Source organism: Aythya marila (genome assembly GCF_965140915.1).
Source record: "Aythya marila genome assembly, chromosome: 27".
Lineage (NCBI taxonomy): Eukaryota > Metazoa > Chordata > Aves > Anseriformes > Anatidae > Aythya > Aythya marila.
Genome location: NC_139068.1, coordinates 5,643,980 through 5,662,397, shown reverse-complemented (window position 1 = coordinate 5,662,397; position 18,418 = coordinate 5,643,980). Strand labels below are relative to the sequence as shown.

The window sequence follows — 18,418 nt, the reverse complement described above, 5'->3', positions numbered from 1 at the left end:
GTTATAAAATGAAGGAGGTTTAAATAGGGCTGCGGGGGAAGAAACGATCGTGCTCGCTTCGGCAGCACATATACTAAAATTGGAACGATACAGAGAAGATTAGCATGGCCCCTGCGCAAGGATGACACGCAAATTCGTGAAGCGTTCCATATTTTTGGCCCCCCACCGATCCGAACAGCAGCCACCCCCAGCCCTCATTTCATTCAATTTGTTCAATTTATTCATTATTTAATTTATTCAATTTATTCATTTTTTAAAATTTATTCGATTTATTTAATTTATTCGATTTATTTAATTTATTTAACTCGCTATTGCACAGCAGCATGAACAGAAAAAAAAACAGCCGGGATGCCAGGGCCAGCCCAGCACCCAGCCCGGGGGGGTCAGGGCCCCCCAGCAGCCCCGGCCCCCCATAGCTGGGGAGGGGGCCGCAGGCACAGCCCCCGCTCAGACTGCGCTCTCCCGGGAGCCCTCGTCCTCCAGGAACGCCGCCAGCCCCGGGCCGGGCACCGCGGCCGCGTCCTGCCCAGGGTCCACGTCCCCCTCAGGGTCCCCATCGCCCTGCTCCCTGGCGAAGCGCACGAAGACCTGCGGGGACGGGAGGGTGAGGGGCTGCGACCCCCCTGCCCCCCACCCGGTCCCCTTGTCCTGCATCACCTGGTCGAGGGTGGTCTGGGACACGGAGTAGTCCTGGATGCGGCAGGGGCCGCGGTGGGCCGCCAGGACGCTGAAGATGTTGGCCAGGGAGCAGGAGCGGGAGGGCAGGCGGTAGTGCAGGGTGCCCCCGTGCCGCTCCTGCAGCACCGCGCCGGGCACGCAGCGCTGCATCAGGCCCTCCACTGGCCCCGGTGCGGCCCCGGGGCCTCCCACCCGCACCACCACCGTGTAGCCGTCCCCAAACCTGTGTCGGAGACGGGGACGGAGCTGCAGGGACCCGTCCCGGCACCACGGCGGGGGCGCCCCCTCAGCCCCCCGTACCTGTTCTTGAGGTGCTGGACGCTGCCCAGGCAGCGGAAGCGGCCGTTGACCATGATGGCCATCCTGGTGCACAGCGCCTCGCACTCCTCCATGCTGCAAAAAGGGACAGAGGGAGGTGTGAGGCATTGGGGGCAACCCCTGGGACCCCCCCCGGGACCCACCTCATCTCACCTGTGGGATGTGAGCACCACGGACCTGCCCTCCTTGACCAGGCTGAGGATGCAGTCCCACAGGAACCGCCGGGCGCCCGGGTCCATCCCCGTCGTGGGCTCATCCTGCAAGGGTGCTGTCAGCCCCGGGCAGGGCCAGATCCTGCCCCATGGCCACCAGACCCCCCCCACTGCCCCCACTGACCAGGAAGATGACGGGGGGGCAGCCGATGAGGGCGATGGCCGTGGAGAGCTTGCGCTTGTTGCCCCCGCTGTACTTGCCCGCCGGCCGGTCCGCGTGCGGCTCCAGCCCCAGCTTGGCGATGCCCCACTGAGCCACCTGGGGAGGGCACGGAGGGGCTGAGCAGGGGGCCAGGAGGGGTAGGCGGGGGGCTCGGGACACGGGCCGTACCCTGGGGATCTCCTCCTCCGGCACACCACGCAGGCGGCTGTAGAACTCCAGGTGCTCCCGGCCCGTGAGCAGGTCCGTGATGGCATCGAACTGCGGGCAGTAGCCCATGTTCTGGTGGACGGACTGCAGGTCGGTCAGCACGCTGCGGGACGAGGGGCGAGGGACAGGGTGAGCACGCTGCGGGGACAGAGGACGAGCTGCGGGGACAGAGGACAAGCTGCAGGGACAGAGGACAAGCCGCAGGGACAGCGATAAGGCTGAGCGTGCCGCAGGTTAGGGATGAGCACGCTGCAGGGATGAGCACGAAGAGGAGCAAAAGAAGGCTGCGGGATGAGAGCAAGCGTGAGCACGGTGTGGAGGGGATGAAGGCACGCACGCTCCCACCTGTGCCCTTTCAGCCAGGCCTCCCCCAGCGTCACCTCCGTGTCCCCCGTCAGCATCTTGAAGGTGGACGTCTTGCCGGCGCCGTTCACCCCCAGGAGGCCGAAGCACTGGGGAGGGTGCAGGGTCAGCAGCAGCCCCGGTGCCGCCGCAGCCCGCGGTGCCGCCAGCACCCACCTCCCCGGCCGGGATGGCCAGGCACAGCCGGTCCACCGCCGGAGCCCGCCGGTGCCGGTACACCTGTGGGCGAGGGGGTCACCACATGCACAGCGTCCCCTGCCCACGGGACACGTCCCACCGTCCCTCCAGGGGCACCGGGGGCTCCGGGAGAGGCTCCAGCCCCGGCCACGCACCTTGGTCAGGTCCTTCAGCAGCAGGACGGCGCCGTGCCGCGGGGAACTGCCCACCCTCACCCGCTCCTGGGCCACGTCCTGGTCCTCGTCCCCCAGCGGGGGCAGCTGCAGAGCCCGGGGCCTGGGGGTGACAGCGGCGGGGCACTTCCAGGACCCCCCCGTTCACCCCCCATTGCTCCCGTCCGGCCCTCACCGGAGCCGCAGGAAGAAGCGGTATTGCAGCAGGAGGGTGAAGAGGAAGAAGATGACGCCCTCAACGGCCATGGCAAACATGTTCTTCCCTGCCAGGTCCCAGCACAGGGGGGACACGAAGCGCTTGTCCCCTGTGAGAGGAGGGGAAAGGGGCTGCAGGACGGGGGGGGGGCACCGCAGGGGGCTGCCCACCCTGGCGGGGCATTGGGCAGGGGGGGGCAGCCCCAGCGCCCCCAGACTCACCGAACCTCTCGAAGGCGTCGGCCATGGCCTGGTTCTTCACCATGTCGATGAGGCCTCGGCCCAGGCAGAAGTGGGGGAAGACGAGGAAAACCTTCTTCAGGACGCGGTTGATGTCGTTGAGCTTCTGCGGGGCAGCGAGGAAGGGAGTGGGGGGAGCCGGCGGTGCCAGCCGGCCCCGGGGGGGGACGGGATGGGTCGGGGGGCTCACCTGGTCCACAAAGAGCTCCAGCACGAAGGTGGCCACGCTGCCGTTGATGCCGATGAAGAGGTTGATGCACGTCAGGGCCACGTAGGCAGTGCTGGGGATGCTGAAGAGGAAGGAGGCCGGGTACATCAGGGGGGTGATGGACCAGCTGCAGGGGCAGACGAAGAGGGGCTGAGGACGACGGCCCCCCCAGGGGCGCTCCCCAGCCCCCAGGGCTCCCCCTGCCCCGTGCCAGGGTTTGGCCCACGGGTGGGCTTCGCCCCAGTGCCCGTCTCCGCCGGCCCTTCACCCGTAGAGCAGCAGCAGCAGGACCAGGGCGGGCAGGTTGGCTGAGGACACGTAGGCTTTCTGCTGGAAGCAGAGGAAGATGAGGACCACCAGCAGCGCGGGGACCAGGTAGTTGCACTGTGGGCACAGAGAAACCCAGGAGGGGATGAAGAAGAAGGTCTGGCCCCTTAGGATCTGCACGCCTGCCCCTCCTGGCCCCCATCCCACCATGTCCCAGGCGAAGTTGCCCAGCCAGTAGGTGAGGGGCTTCATCCCGCTGACGAACTGCAGGTGCTTGGCCTTGCTGACCCGCTCCTCGATGAGGAAGAGCACGAAGCTGGCCGGCACGAAGGACATGGCGAAGATGACGCAGATGGAGACCAGCACGTCCACCGAGGTGGCCATCCTGCCGCGGGGCAGCGGGGTCAGGGAGCGGCGGGGCGCCACGCGGGACCCCCAGGCCCGGCACTCACAGGGCGGCCTCCGAGAGCTGCTCCTTGGTGAGGTTGAGGGGGTGGTTGGTGGCCGTGATGCCGTAGAGCGCGGGGTCGGCGCCCGCGGGCAGCCGTGCCCGCAGCAGCGCGTTGCTGGCCACGTTGAGGAAGGAGACCACGGCGTGCCAGCCCTTGTTGTTGAACCAAACCTGCGGCCCCGGGGCACCCAGTGAGCTCGGAGCTGGGTCTCCATCAGCTCCCCTCCGCCAGCCCGGGGGTCTGGCCGGGTGCTGCGGGTCCCGCTGGCTCCCAGCCCCGGGGTTCCCTTGGGTTTTGCGGCCGGGGCTCACCTTGATGTTCCTGCGAGCGTCCAAGCCCTCGAAGAAGCGGCTCAGGTTGCCCAGGAGCCGGTCCGCGGGGCTGCCCTGGGGCAGGACGAGGGGTGAGGAGCAGGCTCGTGCCAGAGCCCACCTGGGGTGGGCACAGACCCCAAACTAGAGACCCTGACCACACCTGGGTGATGTTGAAGAGTGCCCGCAGCTCCTGCACCGCCCTGTCCACCTCCTCTGCCGACGGCAGGAGCTGGGAGCCGCCAGCACCCAGGGAAAAGCCGCCGTACCTGGGCACGTGGGGAGAACCGGGAGCTTCCAAATGACCCCCGGCATCCCACGGCCACCCCCTCCGCCTCCCAGCTCCTCCCCAGCCTCACCTCTGCTCATTCACCCACTTCTTGGTTTTCAGCCTGGAAGAAATGGGGCAGGGGAAGGCACATGAGTGAGGAGGGGCTGCAGCGAGGTGCCACAGCCCAGCCACAAGCCGGATCGCTGTCCCCCTCCATCCCTGGGTGTCCTCACTGCCACCAGCGGGGACACCCCGCAGGCAGGGCCAGCCGGGGCTGGGCTTGGTCCCCAGCATCCCACCCTGCTCCCCCTGGGGTCACAGCCTGTCCCAAAGGCTCGCTTGTTCCCACAGTGTCCCTGCACACAGGACAGCTCCGTCCCCAGCACCCACCCTTGGCGGATGAGCTGGGGGTAGGTTTTCACCAGGTAGTCGGAGATGTTCCTGCCCGTCAGGTTCAGCAGGATGTCACCCGTGCCCCTCTGCACCTGCCGGGGACACACAGACGGATGGATGGATGGATGGATGGACACACGGCCCCACCGTCCCCCCCGGCCCCGGAGCACCGCCAGCACCCATGGGTTACCTGTGGCGGGGGGAGCCCTCCGGCTGCAGGGGGGCACTCGGGCAGCATCCTGCGCGCCCCCGGCCCGCTGCACTGGCACGGGGGGGACGGCTCAGCCCGCGTCCAGTTCCCACGCTGCAGCACCTCCAGCACGGCCGGGGGGGCCGGGGGCTGCCAGAAGCCGTCGGGGTGGGATGCCGGTGGGCACGGCCCCATCCTGCTCACCGGGCACCGTGGGGACAGGGACCCCCATCAGGAGCCTGGCACAAGCGGGGGGCCCTGAGGCTGAGCCCCGTCCCAGCCCCGTGCCCCCACTCACGCCTCCGCCGCCTCCTTCATGCACTTGGTGCCGAAGCCCGGCTCGGCCAGGAGGGCGCCCAGCAGCCGAGCCGTGTCGGGATCCCCCGGGGCATCATCACTGCAAGGGACAGAGGTGTGAGACAGCATCTTGGGGAGGTGGGATGGGGGACAGGGGGTGTGGGAACACACCTGAAGAAGGTGAACTGCTGCCCGTACATCCAGGGCTCGAGGCGCAGCGGCGGGTACTTCCCGAAGGGCGGCACGATGAGGCTGAAGAGCAGCGCGATGCAGACGAAGACGGCGGGCAGGACGATCTGCGGGGCCGGGATAGGATGGGGGGGGTCAGGGCTTTCCCTGCACCTTCCCACCCCATCACGGGGGGCTCCCTCCAGCTGTACCTGCGCGAAGAATCCCCGGGTGCTGCGTCGGGCGTGGAGCAGCCTCTTGGTGAAGAGGGCGCGGAGCTGCTGGCGGGTGAGCGCCCAGCCCCGCAGCCGGCGGCCACCCTCGGCCATGCCACGCAGCAGGTCGGTCTCCTGCGGCTCCTCCGCTGCAAGGGGTACACACGGGTCCTGCCCCGGCCCCCCAGCAGCGAGGGGCAGGGGCTCAGCCCGGGCTCGGGGGGGCACGGTTTGCCAGCAGAGACGTCCCCGTGCATGCAGCCCCCCAGCTCCTACCTCTCCGGGCTCCTTGGGCTCAGCGTGAAGGAGAGAGGAAAGGGCTAGAGCCACGATGGCTACTGCGGGCCCCCTGCCCCCCAGATCCCCACGCAGAGCTCTCTCTGACCCCAGGAGAAGGGGCCTGGGTACATCCCCCGATGCACCCCCTGATCCTCCACCCACCCCTGCCTGCACCGGTGGCCGCGTGCCGGGGTCCTTGCCCCAGCCCTAGGGGTGCAGGGGGGGCACCCAGCAGCAGGGGCTGGGCAGCTCGGGGGCCCCCAGCTCCCCCCTTTTACCCAGCTCCCCATCAGCCGCTCCGCTGTCCCCCTCCTCGCCGGTGCCTGCTGCTCGCCCTGGCTGGGATGTTCTCCTGGTGCCTGATAAAACAGGGTCAGAGCGTCAGGGCGGGACGGGGGCCCCAGCCTCTGGCACCTCCCTGCACCCATGGGTGCTCCGGGCAGGCACCCCCTGCTCCCACGGGCACAGCACTCACTCCAGCATCCCCCCACCTGCACCCCGCTGTCCCGAAGCCCGGTTCCAGCCAGCACCAAGGCGCTTTACCTGTCCTGTCACCATCCACCCCGGTGTCCTCGGCCACCTTCAGAAAGATCTGAGAGAGGACAAGGGGCTGGCACCCACCATGGCAGCAGGCGCCCCCTCCCCGGCAGCGCAGACCCCGCTGGGCAGGGGGGGCACCCCGGTGCCACGGGCACCCCATCCAGCAGCTCCTGCGGTACCTCCTCCAGCGTGGTGTCCGAGATGCCGTAGCCGGAGATGCCCAACTCGCCCAGGCGGGCGTCCAGCTCCTGGAAGAGCTCCCCAAAGGCCCCGTCCTTGGCCCCGCTGTAGGGCAGCACGAAGAGCACCTCGTGCCCGACGTCTTCCACCAGCCGGGAGCCGAGGACCAGCTTCTGGATCAGCGCCGAGAGCTGGGGCACATCTGGGGGGGACAGGGAGGGCTGGGACCCGGGGACAGAGCTGGTGCACCCCAGGGAGGGGCTCTGCGGGGCACGGAGCACCCGGGGTGCCCGGGCAGGACGGGGACCCTACCCACGGTGCTGGCCTCGCTGTCCTGCTCGCTGCCCAGCCCGGTGTCACCGCTGCGCTCCGAGCCGCTGCTGCTCTGCAGGGAAAGGCAGGCGGAGCGTGGAGCAGGACGCGGCAAACCCAGGGCTCGGGGCCCTGAGAGCCGGGCAGGGAGGCACCGGGCACCCTTTTTGCTTGGAGGGGCCGCGGGATCCACCTTTTTGGGGGGGCTGCCAGGCTCAGCCCGCTCCCGCTTCACCAGGGTGAGGTAGTAGCCGGTGCCCAGCCTGGCCTTGAGGAAGAGCGGGGACCCGCAGCAGCGGAGCCGGCCCTGCGCGATGATGGCGATGCGGTCCCCCAGCAGCTCCGCCTCGTCCATGTAGTGCGTGGAGAGGACAATGGTGCGGCCTGGGGGGGCACAGCCACGCTGCTGGCTGCGGGACCCTTGCCATGAGCGTCTCCCCACGTCCCCCCGTTCCACAGCGCGCTCCCCCCGCACCCTGCTCCTGCTTCTTGGGGCCTGGGGGCTCACGTGCACAAAGGGGGAAGCCAGGTCCCCTGCTGAGTCCCCTTTGGGGTCCCCTGCCCCGTGCCCTGCCCTCACCCTTGCGGTACTTGAGCAGCAGCTCCCAGATGCTGCGGCGCGAGTAGGGGTCGACACCGGCCGTGGGCTCGTCCAGGACGACCACCCTGGAGCCGCCCACGAAGGCGATGGCCACCGAGAGCTTGCGCTGCATCCCCCCTGCGGGGCGGCACGGATGGTGTTGGGGACGTTGGGGACAGCCGGGGCTGTGGTGTCACCACCACTGGGGGGGGGGCGCAGCCCTGCCCCACGCACCCGAGAGGTTCCTGGTCTGCTCGTGGCGCTTGTGGGGCAGCCCCGTGTCCCGCAGCAGCTGCTCCATCTCCGCCTTCACCTGCTCCTCCGCCAGCCCCTTCAGCCGCCCGTAGAACCAGATGTGCTCCTCCACCGTCATGCTGCGGGGCAGGGGGGGGTCACCGGGGGGTCCCGCTGTGCCAGCCCCCCCCAAAAGCCCTGCCCTGCCCTGCCTACATGTCAAAGAGCACGTTGTGCTGCGGGCACATCCCCAGGGTTTTGCGGATGCTGTCGATGTCGCAGCGGATGTCCCAGCCCAGCACGTAGGCAGTGCCGGAGGTGGGGGGCAGGAGGCCGGTCAGGATGGACCTGGAGAGGGGTGGGGGGCACAAGGGAGGGGTGACAGGCACAGGGACAGCTCGCCCCATCCCCCACAGGGTGCTCTGAGCCCATCCTCGTGGAGACCCAGGTGGGGGCAGAGGGGATGGGACGGGGCCAGCGCTGGGGCTCAGCTCCCATCCCCGGGGTGGGTGGCGCAGCTCCTGGTCCCCCGGCTCACATGGTGGTGGTCTTGCCGGCCCCGTTGTGGCCCAGGAAGGAGGTGATCTGGCCCTCGTAGAAGTCCAGGCTCAGCCCGTTGACGGCCACGCGGTTGCTGCTGCGGTAAATCTTCACCAGGTTGCGGATGGAGACCCCGGGCTGCAGCTGGGCAGGCGGCTCCTCCACCAGCACTGGGAGCCACCGGAGGGTCACGGCCAGAAGGACCCCTCACGGCAGGGCAGGACCCCCCCATAATGGGGCAGGACCCCTCATGGTGGGGCTCCCACCCCGGCCAGGCTGCCCTGGGGGGGGGCAGGGGCTCACCTTGAGGTGCAGTGAGGGGCTCACCTTGGGGTGCAGTGAGGGGATCGGTGGGAAACGGGGGGTGCCCGGCCGAGGGCGGCTCTCCAAACCAGTAGCTCTTCAGGAAGGGGAAATTCCAGGGCTTGGGGACCCCGTACTGACCTGACGCGGGCAGGGACAGCGGGGCTGAGCGGGGCTGGGGTTGCACAGGGGCTGTGAGGGGCCGGGGGCTCCGCGCTCACCGGGGAAGACGCCCTCGATGTACCAGGTGGCCAGCCCATAGAGCCCAGCGTCCAGCAGCAGCAGCCCCATGGCCGTGGCAAAGCTGTAGGGGTCTCCGGGCACCGGGCTGACGGCCAGGTTGTGCCACTGGATGCCCACCCCCTGCTCCTCGTACAGCGAGAAGTACTCGCAGCCGAAGCCGAAGGCCACGGGCGACAGCAGGCTCTGCGGTGGCAGGGACGGCGCCGTGGGTGGAAAGCCCCCGGCCGGGGGCTCCTGAGCCCCCAGACCCCACACCCGGGGGGGCGAGGGGGCCGGGGCCGCTCACCACGAGGACGCGCAGCGGGAAGGTGACGTGGTCGCGCCAGGCCACGCACAGCACGTAGGGCAGGTAGAGGGAGAAGTAGACGATGCCGCCGCAGGCCGAGGCCAGGTTGGCGCGGAGGAAGAAGGTGCTGATGAGGAAGCACTGGCAGATGGTGGCCACCGAGAAGGTGCCGAGGAAGAGGAAGACGACGGCCGGGTCGCTGTAGGGCAGGATGTTCCCCAGCTGCGAATCGAGGCAGGTTGGAGCCCACCGAGCCCCCCCCGCCCCGGGGCTGGCTCCCAGCACTCAGCCGTCCCCCGCGTCCCACCCCCGCGGCCTGCCTTGAGGATGAGGACGAGGAGGGCAGAGCTGAGGAGGAAGGGGATGAAGCTGCTGAGGAACCAGCTGAGCCAGAGGATCCCGCTGCTCAGCCCCATGGCCTTCATGGTCTCCTTGAGCCGCGCCTCCTTCTCGTGCACCACCCCCTTGATGATCATGGCCACCGAGTAGATCCAGGCCAGCGTCATGAAGAGGGGCAGCGAGCGGTTCAGCACCCGCAGGAACCTGGGGGAGACGGCGGCGGCCCCGCGGTGCTGAGGGCGGCTGGCTCGGGGGGTGGGGGTCCCGCGGTGCCGGGGGTGCCCCCGCCGCCCACTCACACGTCGTCCACGTAGCAGGGGTAGGGCATCTGCTGCACGTAGACCCCCGTCCGCGGGGCCGCCCCGCTCTGCACCCGCACCACCGCCTGCTCCACCAGGTCCTGCACGTAGACGAAGCCGCCCCAGACGTAGCGCAGGTCGCTGAAGGGGTCGGCTGCGGGGCCGGGGTCCCAAAACCTGGGGCAGAGCAGCGTGATGGGAATGGGTGGGGGGAACGGGGGACGCCCCTGACCCGGGGGGGGGGGCACAGGCACGGGCAGGGCGCGTGTCCCCAGACCTGTCCTTGATCTTGTTGGTCCTGGTGACATCGTCGATGTCCATGCGGATCTTGTAGCGCACGTGGGGGGGCAGCGCCGTGGCCGAGGCGCTCAGGGGGGGCTGGAAGACGACGGCGGCCCAGAACTGCCGCTCCTCCAGCAGCTCCAGGGCGCGGGCCACCAGCTGCTCCTCGGTGGCCACCGCCTCGATCTTGTCCACGCGGACGCACTGCGGGCGGGCAGAGGCTCAGCGGGGTGCGGGCAGCCGGTGTGTGGGGCCGGCGGGGCGGCACGCACCTCCAGGAGCTGTGACACCGTGCCCACCACCCCGTCAGCTTCATCCAGCGCCTGCTGCCAGCTGAGCCCCGGCCCCGCTGCCGGCCCCGCCAGGAACCGGGCCAGCGCCGACGCGGTCCAGGAGGTGCCGTTGAGGATCCCCTCCAGGAGCGGGGCCATCCCCGGCGCCAGCAGCAGCTCCTGTAAGAAGTCAGGGCACAGCCTCGCACCCAGCCCTGGACGGGATCCCGAGCTGCCCGCAGCCCCTGCTTTTTTGGGTACGCACCCGCAGCACCCGCAGCTCCAGGCTGCTGTTGAGGAAGGCGCGGATTTGGGGTCCCAGCTCCAGCCAGGCACCCGCTGCATCCCGCAGCGCTGCCAGCTCCTGGAAGGTGCGGTTCACCTGCACGGGACACGGGGTCAGGGGGGACCGGGCGGGTGCCACCGCCCCAGCATGGCACCCCGCTCACCTCGGCCATGATGCTGTCGGTGGCGGGGCCGGGCGGCGTGTACAGGATCTTGCCCACAAAGAGGGGCTTGATGCCCCGCCAGAAGAGCTGCGACAGCGGGGTGGCCTCCAGGCTGCGGATCAGCTCCCTGCAGAACGGACCTGGGGGGCGCAGCGCTCAGCCCCCGCGCTGCCCCCGCCACCCACCCCCGGGGCAGCCCCGAGGGTCCCTGCCCGAGCCCCGCTCACTGCTGCCGTTGTCCGGGGTCCCCGCGCCCCGCTCGGAGCCGCCACGATCCAGGAAGGCCTTGACATCGTTGTCCTCGTACCAGTTGAGGGAGGGGACCCTGAGCCCACCGCCCTCGGGGTGCCCGCAGGCGATGCGTGACAGCGCCCCAAAGGCGCCCGAGGTGCCTGCGCCCCGCAGCGCCCTGACCTCCTGCTGCAGCTCGGCCACGCTGCCCATGGAGGAGACCTGGGGAGAGCGGGAGGGGGCTGCGGGCGAGCCCCAGGCTAGGGGGCAGGATGTGGGGGCACCGGGGGGGGCTGTGTTCGGTACCTCCCGCAGCAGGGACTCAGCGCCCCGCAGGAAGGGACCCAGGGCTCCCACGGCGCCGTCTGCCTCCGAGCTCAGCCTCTCCTGCAGGATGGGGGTGCGGGGAGCGGGGCTCACGGCTGCTCCAGGCTGGGGGGGGGGGTCCCTGTCCCGCGCCCCCCAGCCCGGACTCACCGCCAGCAGCCGGGGCAGGTCCAGCTGCGAGAGGACAGCGACCCCCAGGGCGCGCAGCGTGGGGCCGGGCAGGGCGCACAGCCCTCGCTGCAGGCGCCGTGTGCCGGCGGCATCGCGCCCCTCGAGGAAGGCGCCCAGCTCCGAGCCATTGCAGACCACGGCCTCCAGTGGGGTGGGGGCACCCCTGGAGAAAAGCTGGGGGGGGGGGCGACAGGCAGGGTCAGGCAGAGCAGGGGCACCCCCGGACCCCCAGCTCCCAGCGCCGCTACTCACAGCGCGCGGGTTGAGCCGAGCCCCCAGCAGCTCCTCCACCAGCGCGGGCGGCAGGGACGCGTTGGTGCGGAGGAAGCGCTCCAAGGTCTCGTCCTCCCTTAGCAAGTCCCGCAGCGGCCGGGCCGGGGGGGCCGTGCTCAGCGCCCCCAGACCCCGCAGCGCGGGCAGGAGCTGGGCCAAGCGCTGCGGGAGCTGCTGCCCCTCGGCGTGGAGCGCGACCCGGCGGGCCTCGGCGAGCAGGCGGGAGAGGCTGCGGGCACGCACCGGGGGGGGTGACGGTGAGCGGAGCCCCCAGCCCTGCCCCGCGCCCGGCGCCCCGGCCCCCCGCTCACATGGAGCCGTTGAAGTTGCCCACCACGCCGGGGGCCTCCCCGGGAGTGGGGTGCTGGAAGCAGGGGTTGTTCACGTTGCAGATGATGCCCTGCAGCCAGGGCAGGGTCCCCGCCGACGGCAGTGCCTTGTTGGGGAAGTGGCCTGCGGCAGACAGGGAGGTGGCTCCGGGTGCCCCCAGACCCCACGCACCCAAAGGGCGGAGAGCCCCCGGCCCCCATCCGCCGCCTCCTCCCAGTGCCCCCCAGGGATGCTCACACTGGTGCTGCTGGAAGGGCGGGTGGGACTGCCGCACCGCGATCAGGATGACGAAGAGGAACAGGGGCCAGAGGAGCTCGATGGCCAGCTGCACCTGGGGGACACCGCGGTGGGGGTGTGTGTGTGGGGGGGGGGCAGCCCCCATCCCCAGCGGACCCAGCGCCCCCAGGAGCCCCCCGCCCCGTGCCGGGGGCGATGCTCACCCGCTGCCGCCGGCGGTGGACGAGGTTCTTCCAGAGCAGCAGCCCCAGCTGGGTGCCCACGGCCATGGCGAGGGTCCTGCGGGGTGCCGGCCGCTGGGTGGGTGCCAGCCCCAGCCCCCAGCCCCCAGCCCCCAGCCCCCAGCCCCAGCCCCGGGCTCTCCGGTGCCTCCTGGCGATGTGCCGGGGCTCCCAGTGCTGCTCCCCCAGGGCTCAGAGGGGAGGAGCCCCCCCCCCAGCTCCAGCCCCAACCCCCAAATCTCCGCTCCGGGGGCCAAAACCGCGTTGGGGGCGGGCAGGAGCCCCCAGCCCCGCCGGGGGCAGCCTCGGGGGGAGCCCCCGGAGCCCTCCCGGAGCCCCGCGACCCCCCCGGCTCCCGGCGCTGCCCGTGCCTCAGTTTCCCCAGCCGGGTCCTGCGGCTCCCGTCCCCCCCCTCCACCGCCGCCCCCCCCCCCCCCCCACTCACCTCCCCGCCCGCTGCCGCCGCGGGGCCCCCGGGGGGGTGCCGGGATTAAGGGATTAGGGGATTAGGGGATTACGGGGTCAGGGGCTGCCGGCCGGGGACATCCCGCAGAGCCCCGGGGGGCGCCGGCGGGGGCGGGGAAGGGTTCGTGTCCGCCCCCCCCCCCCCACCCCAAAAACCGGCCGCGAACCGGGACAGGGGAAACTGAGGCACGGGGGGGATGTGGGGAGCAGGAGGAGGGGGAGCAGAAAGAGGAGGAGGAGGAGAAGGAGGAGGAAAGGGGAAGGACGCGAAGCCGCAGCCCGCCCCCCCCCCCGCCCCCGCCGTTGTCTCCGCCGCTGCCGGTGCCGCTCGCAGCCCCCCCGCCCCGGTGCCGGTCTCGTGGCGCGGCCCCTTTAAGGGCCCCTCAGGCCCCGCCCCGCTCCCCTACAAAGGCACCGCGGCGTGACGTCACGGGCAGCGGCCTTAAAGGGGCCACGCTCGGGGTGGGGCCCACCCTGGAGTCCCGGGGGGGCTGCCCCGACCCCGAGCGGCGCCCCTGGAGCACGACCTGGGGCTGAACTCAAACACGGTTTTTTTTTTTCTTTTTTTCGTTTTTAATTTATATAAAAAAGAACACCTTTCAATATAAGAGCATCTGCATTAAACCCCCCCGCGGCTGGAAGAAGCCCCCCGCCCACAGCCCGAGCCCCCCCGCTGCAGGATGCGGCCGCGGGGCTCAGCCGCAGGCAGCTCCCAGTAACTCCCAGTAGCTCCCAGCACCACCAGTGGCTCTGTGCCAGCAGCTGGGCGCAGCCAGGCTGTGGGTACCTGGCGGCACTGGGACCCCCCCCCAAGGCTGGGCTGGAGGCGGGGGGCACTTGGTCCCCAAAAGTTCTCCAAAAACCAACAAAAAAAAAAAATCAATTTCCAGTTTGGGCTCCGGGCAGGGCGCTGCTCCCAGTGCCGGGGCGCAGCACCGCCAGTCCCTTCTCGAGCGCCGGCGGCGTCGCTTCTCCGCTCGGAAAAATAATTCATTTTTAAAATTAACACGAAAATAGTTAAAAAATACAAAAAAAAAAATGAGGGAATGATGCTGAGAGGCTGGGAAGCAGCGGGGGGGGGCGCGGGACGGCCCCGCTCAGCAGCTCTCCTCCTGGCGGTAGTAGTGGTACCCGGGGGGGTCCGCGCCCGGCTCGCAGGCGGCGTCGCCCCCCTCGGGCTGGGCGCCCTGCGGGCAGTACTTGGGGTCGTAGATCTGGCGGCCCAGCCCGAAGACCTGCCCGCTCTGGTTGGCGCCCTGGTTGGAGCCCATCTGCAGGGACATGGAGGAGTTGTCGCACTTCTCCAGCCCCATCTTGGCGTCGTAGATGTGCCGCCGGGTGCCGGGCGCCGTCATGCCCACCTGGAGGGGATGGAGGCGGCGGGGCTCAGCGCGGGGCTCCCCGGCCGTGTGCCCCCCGACCCCAGGACCGCCGTCCATCCCCCCCCCCCCCCCCTCACCTGGCTGGCACACTTGTTGGTGCCCATCTGCAGGCTGATGGTGGAGTGGTCCATGGGCGGCAGGATCTGGTTCTTGGGGTCGTAGAGGTGCCGCCGGGTGCCGTAGGCCGTCATGCCCGACTGGCTGGCGCACTTGTTGGTGCCCATCTGGTGCGAAAGGGGCTCGGTGAGAGCCGGGCACACCCCCCCGGTGGCCCCGTTCCCATCCCCGTCCCCCCACGGGGTGGGCAGAGGGGACACCGCAGGACGCCCCCCGGCCGTGCTGGTGGGCACCGGGGGCTCGCCATGGCGCGGGGGCAGCCCACCTGCAGCCCGATCACGCACTGCCCGGCCTTCATCTTGGCCTCGTCGAAGTTCCGCTGCTGCTTCTCCGAGTACTTGACGCCGATGTCCACGCCGCTCTGCATCCCCTTCGTCTTGGCCTGCCGGGGAAAGGTGGCGAGGAAGGAGAGGAGGGGGGGGTCCCGGACCACCCTCCTGGGGGCCGCACCCGCGGTGTCCCCGTCCCGTCCCTCGGCCCCGCGCTCTCACCATGCCCGCCAGCGCCAGCAGCGACACCTGAACCTGCGTCAGGTTCCCGCTCTCAAACAGGTCGTTGGCTTCGAAGAGGTCCACGGGGTTCATGCCGTAGCTGGCCATGGCCTTGATGAAGTTGGAGAGGTTCTCGAGCTGCGGCGGGGGGACAGAGCGGTCAGGGCCCGGCGGGAACCGCGGCGGCTCGGCGGCGGCCGGGGGCAGCTCGCGCCTACCTGGTGCCAGTTCTGAGCCGAGCGGTTGATCTTCCGCACCGCGTTGGGCTGCAGCTTGTTCATCAGCCTGCAGGGAGGTGGTGGTGAGCTGGGGGGTCTGGGGGTCCCCTCCGCTCCTCCCTCCCCACAGCCCAGGCACTGACACCGCATGGGGCTCCCCGTGTCTGTTCCACCCCCGGCAGGGGAACACCACAGCCCCCGTGGTGCCGGGGAGTCCCCGGGTCCGTGCCCGCCTCTCCCACCACGTCCCGGGCTGATGTTGGCGCAGGCTTGGCTGGACCCAGCCTGTCCTAAAGGGGTCCCCCAGACCTGGCATCACCCGTGCGTGCCGTGGGACTCACTCGCAGAGGATGACTCCATCCTTCAGCCCCTTCTGGAAATCCGGCCCGATCTGCTGCCCGGTGACGCTCTCAATCCACGTCCGCAGCTCTGCCTCCTTCTGCGGGTCGTACTTCTGGGCGAGCTGGCGGGGCAGCAGGGGCTGCTCAGGCACATCCCTGCCCGTCCCTGCGTGCACCCCGCACCCCACCAGGGACAGGTCCCCAGCACCAACCCCGAGCCCAGCCCCGGCCGCGGTGACAGCGGCAGCACGAGGCCGGTCCCCAGCCGCCACTCGGGCGCCACAGCGCCGAGGCGGGGTTTGGACGGCCCCGGGATATTTGATCAGCTGCAATTTCCTGGTGCGCAGGAAACCCAGATTCAGCAGCACAGAAACCACTGAGGAGGGGGGGGAGCAGAGCAAGAGCAGCGCCCGGCCCTGGGCCCTGCGGGGTGGGCACAGTGCGCCCGGGGACCAAGAGCCAGGGTTGGGGGCAAAGAAATCACAGGGAGAGCATCTCCCCCCCAGCGCCAGCTGCCCAAATCCTCATCCAGCGGCTGGGCTCAGTCTGCATGCATGATTTTGGGGGAGATCACGGCCAGGCTGCCCCCAGCCCCATCCCTGGCGCAGGAGAGGGGATGGTGGCTGCACAGCCGCTTCCAGCATGAGCCCGCAGAGCCTCGCACGCAGCCACCCAGAGACTTCTGCAGCTTTCGAAGGGGAAGAGGAAGAGCTGCCCACGCGGGCCGTGGGGAGCAGCCCCCCGCGAGGCCCTGTTTCTCCCCGGTGAATGGGGAAATCAGCCCCTGAATGGGGAAATCAGCCCCGGTCACCGACCCCGCGATGCTCTTCCCTCCCGCCGGGCCCATCGCGCCGCCGCAGATTCCTCGGCCACCGCGGCTATGCCAGGAATGCGGACGCCTCCTCCCAAATCCAGAGCAGCTGCCCGGGCCGGCAACATCGCCTCGGACCCTGCCCGCAGGGACAGCGAAGCCCACCCTGGTTTGGGGCAGGAAGGAGAAGGCATCACGGGGGGGGAGAGGCTGAAAGCCCTGAGCACCTTCGCTGCCCGGGAGGAGCCAGCGCAGCCCTCCCTGTGCCAAACCAGCGCCCAGGGTCTGCCACGAGGCTCGCCTGTCCCCTTTGTGCGGGGCTGGACGGCAGCAGGGCTGCTCAGCACGTGCACCCACGGGACCCACGCCTGCTCCATCCCCACCCCTGGTGTGTCGGGGGACCCCAAGCCACTCACCAGGCTCCACCAGACACCTAGCCACGTACAGGCAGGACCGAGGGGGACCCCAAGCCCTGCAGTCTCTGGCCAAACCTCACCCATGCCTCAGTTTCCCTTCTTGCAGCCCTGGGGGTGCCCTCCCCTTGCACAGGGAGCAGCTTCGGGGTGGACAATCCTGGCAGCCCCCAGGTCTCATCCCCACACTGGCGCTGGGTCCCCAGGGGTCCCAGGCATGGTCGTGGTGCTGCTCCGTGGGGAGACAGCGGCCGTGCCTGAGGGCTGCGGCCCCAAAGGGGAAGCTGGACTTGGCTGGGGTGCAGGGACAGTCCGGACACTGCGGCCACAATCACGGCATCACGCGAGCGCCGGCCGGGGGAACCCCGCTTCCTGGCCAGCTGAGCTCCCAGCACCGATTCCCTTCCACCTCCCTGCACACGGGGCTCTCAGCGGAGGCAGCAGGGGAGCCTCGGAGCGGTCTCATAGCGGGACCAGCCCAAAATCAGATCCCACCACGGCCCAGGCTGCGAGGGCTTGCGTGGCCGGGAGGGTGCCGCTGGTTCGACTGGTTGGCGGGGTGATGTCAGCCTGCAGCAGGCACGCGGGGCAGTTCAACTGGCTCCAGTCTTGCTGAATCAAGCTGAAGCGCCCGGGAGCAGGCACCGGCGAGGCTCCGGCACGTGTCCACCAGCCCCGTGTGGAGCACAAACCGGGTGCAAGCAGGGGCCCGTCCCCGCTCGGTGATGAAAGACAAATCCGCTGCGAGGACGGGGAGGGGAGCCCGGCACAAGCAGCGTCCCGGTCCCACAGCCATACCCGGCTGAGCCCTGGGATGCGGTGTGCAGCCCCTTCCCCTGCCTGCCCCAGCCCCTGCGGGCTGCCCTCGTGTCCTGAGCAGGGCACAGCCACCGGGGCCACGGTCCTGCTGCCCCGGGGGGGTTGGTTAACCACGGCCAACCTGTGGCTCACCAGGCAGGGCACAGCCCAGTGCCACCGGTTGCTGCCACCACGTCCCGGCATGGGGCAGGGGCTGCAGCCACCCCCAGAGCCCGCCTGAGCAGGGGCGCACAGGGATGGGGAGGGGGCTTCTGCGTCCCCTGGGGCAGGACCCCTGTGCCCAAGGTGAGGATGGGGGGAGCCCGGGGCACCCAGCGCTGGCCACCGGCACCTGGTGCCGCCCCGCCGAGGCAGGTGGGTGCAGCCGGGAGTGAAGAGCCCCGGCGGAGGCACCGGGTTCCCCTTTCCCCTTCCGCCCCTTCTGCAGGGGGAGGCCGGGGCCCGGGGTCCCTCCCAGACCCCTCCCGGGACCCCGCGGGCAGGGTCAGGGCACCCTCATACCGGGACCCCGCTCCCTCTGCGCCCCGGGGCTCTCCATCCTCCCGGCCCCCCGGCTCTCTGCCCACCGGTAGCGTCGGGAACCCCCCCCCGGGACTTCTCAGCCCTGCGCCCCCCGGTGGCACCGGGTCCCCCCCCGGCTCTCCAGGACCCCCGGGCGCAGCCGGGACGCTCCCGCGGCACCGAACCGCCCCGGTTCCCGGTGACCCCGGAGTCCCCTCGCTCGCCGCCGCCCGGTGGTCCCGGGCCCCCTCGTCCCCCCCCGAGGCTCACCCGGTTCTTGACCTCGGCGGAGAGGCCGTAGGACGGCCCCTTGTTGAACTGGGAGCTGCTCATGGCGAGGCGGCAGCGGAGCGGGCACCGGAGCGGGGAGCGGCGGCACCGGGCGGGACCGGGCGGGGCGGGGGGGGTCCGGGCGGGGCGGGGGGGGGTCGGGC

At 70.4% G+C, this 18,418-nt stretch overlaps 3 protein-coding genes across 3 annotated transcripts in view; 1 reads left to right on the top strand and 2 right to left on the bottom strand.

Moving 5' to 3' along the window:
* The window catches only part of GPX4 (glutathione peroxidase 4), a gene marked incomplete at its 5' end in the record, with an annotated part of 78,077 nt that overhangs the window by 35,881 nt on the left and 23,778 nt on the right, over window positions 1-18,418 (top strand). The window lies entirely within an intron of this gene.
* Window positions 337-12,474, bottom strand: ABCA7 (ATP binding cassette subfamily A member 7; the record flags this gene model as incomplete). Its single annotated transcript, XM_082779928.1, has 47 exons — window positions 337-588; window positions 658-901; window positions 979-1,071; window positions 1,150-1,253; window positions 1,333-1,467; window positions 1,540-1,681; window positions 1,924-2,030; window positions 2,098-2,160; window positions 2,274-2,394; window positions 2,467-2,596; window positions 2,709-2,832; window positions 2,917-3,061; window positions 3,203-3,318; window positions 3,409-3,586; window positions 3,654-3,823; window positions 3,965-4,039; window positions 4,128-4,233; window positions 4,324-4,356; window positions 4,626-4,720; window positions 4,819-5,014; window positions 5,117-5,215; window positions 5,287-5,411; window positions 5,496-5,713; window positions 6,056-6,136; window positions 6,321-6,369; window positions 6,497-6,699; window positions 6,810-7,193; window positions 7,390-7,527; window positions 7,624-7,763; window positions 7,840-7,971; window positions 8,162-8,333; window positions 8,491-8,607; window positions 8,688-8,892; window positions 8,996-9,217; window positions 9,316-9,538; window positions 9,634-9,810; window positions 9,911-10,119; window positions 10,188-10,367; window positions 10,453-10,569; window positions 10,637-10,776; window positions 10,864-11,089; window positions 11,174-11,254; window positions 11,345-11,539; window positions 11,618-11,867; window positions 11,950-12,091; window positions 12,206-12,299; window positions 12,409-12,474. The coding sequence occupies 47 exons, from the start codon at window positions 12,472-12,474 to the stop codon at window positions 448-450; spliced, it is 6,903 nt and encodes a 2,300-aa protein (XP_082636054.1). The 3' UTR covers window positions 337-447.
* CNN2 (calponin 2) lies at window positions 13,537-18,394 on the bottom strand. The gene is made up of 7 exons (XM_082780284.1): window positions 18,255-18,394; window positions 15,441-15,562; window positions 15,100-15,166; window positions 14,882-15,019; window positions 14,656-14,772; window positions 14,351-14,497; window positions 13,537-14,252 (listed from the first exon to the last, which is right to left on the bottom strand). Exons 1-7 carry the CDS (start codon window positions 18,315-18,317, stop codon window positions 13,989-13,991), a joined length of 918 nt encoding a protein of 305 aa, XP_082636410.1. The 5' UTR covers window positions 18,318-18,394; the 3' UTR covers window positions 13,537-13,988.

Excerpts from the sequence above, each read along its gene's own strand:
- CNN2 (XM_082780284.1), bottom strand. The coding sequence starts at position 18,317 with ATGAGCAGCTCCCAGTTCAACAAGGGGCCGTCCTACGGCCTCTCCGCC. Across the intron at positions 15,020-15,099 it reads CGGCTCAGAACTGGCACCAG|CTCGAGAACCTCTCCAACTT; the intron begins GTAGGCGCGAGC and ends CCCCCGCCGCAG. Across the intron at positions 14,498-14,655 it reads AGTGCGTGATCGGGCTGCAG|ATGGGCACCAACAAGTGCGC; the intron begins GTGGGCTGCCCC and ends CTTTCGCACCAG.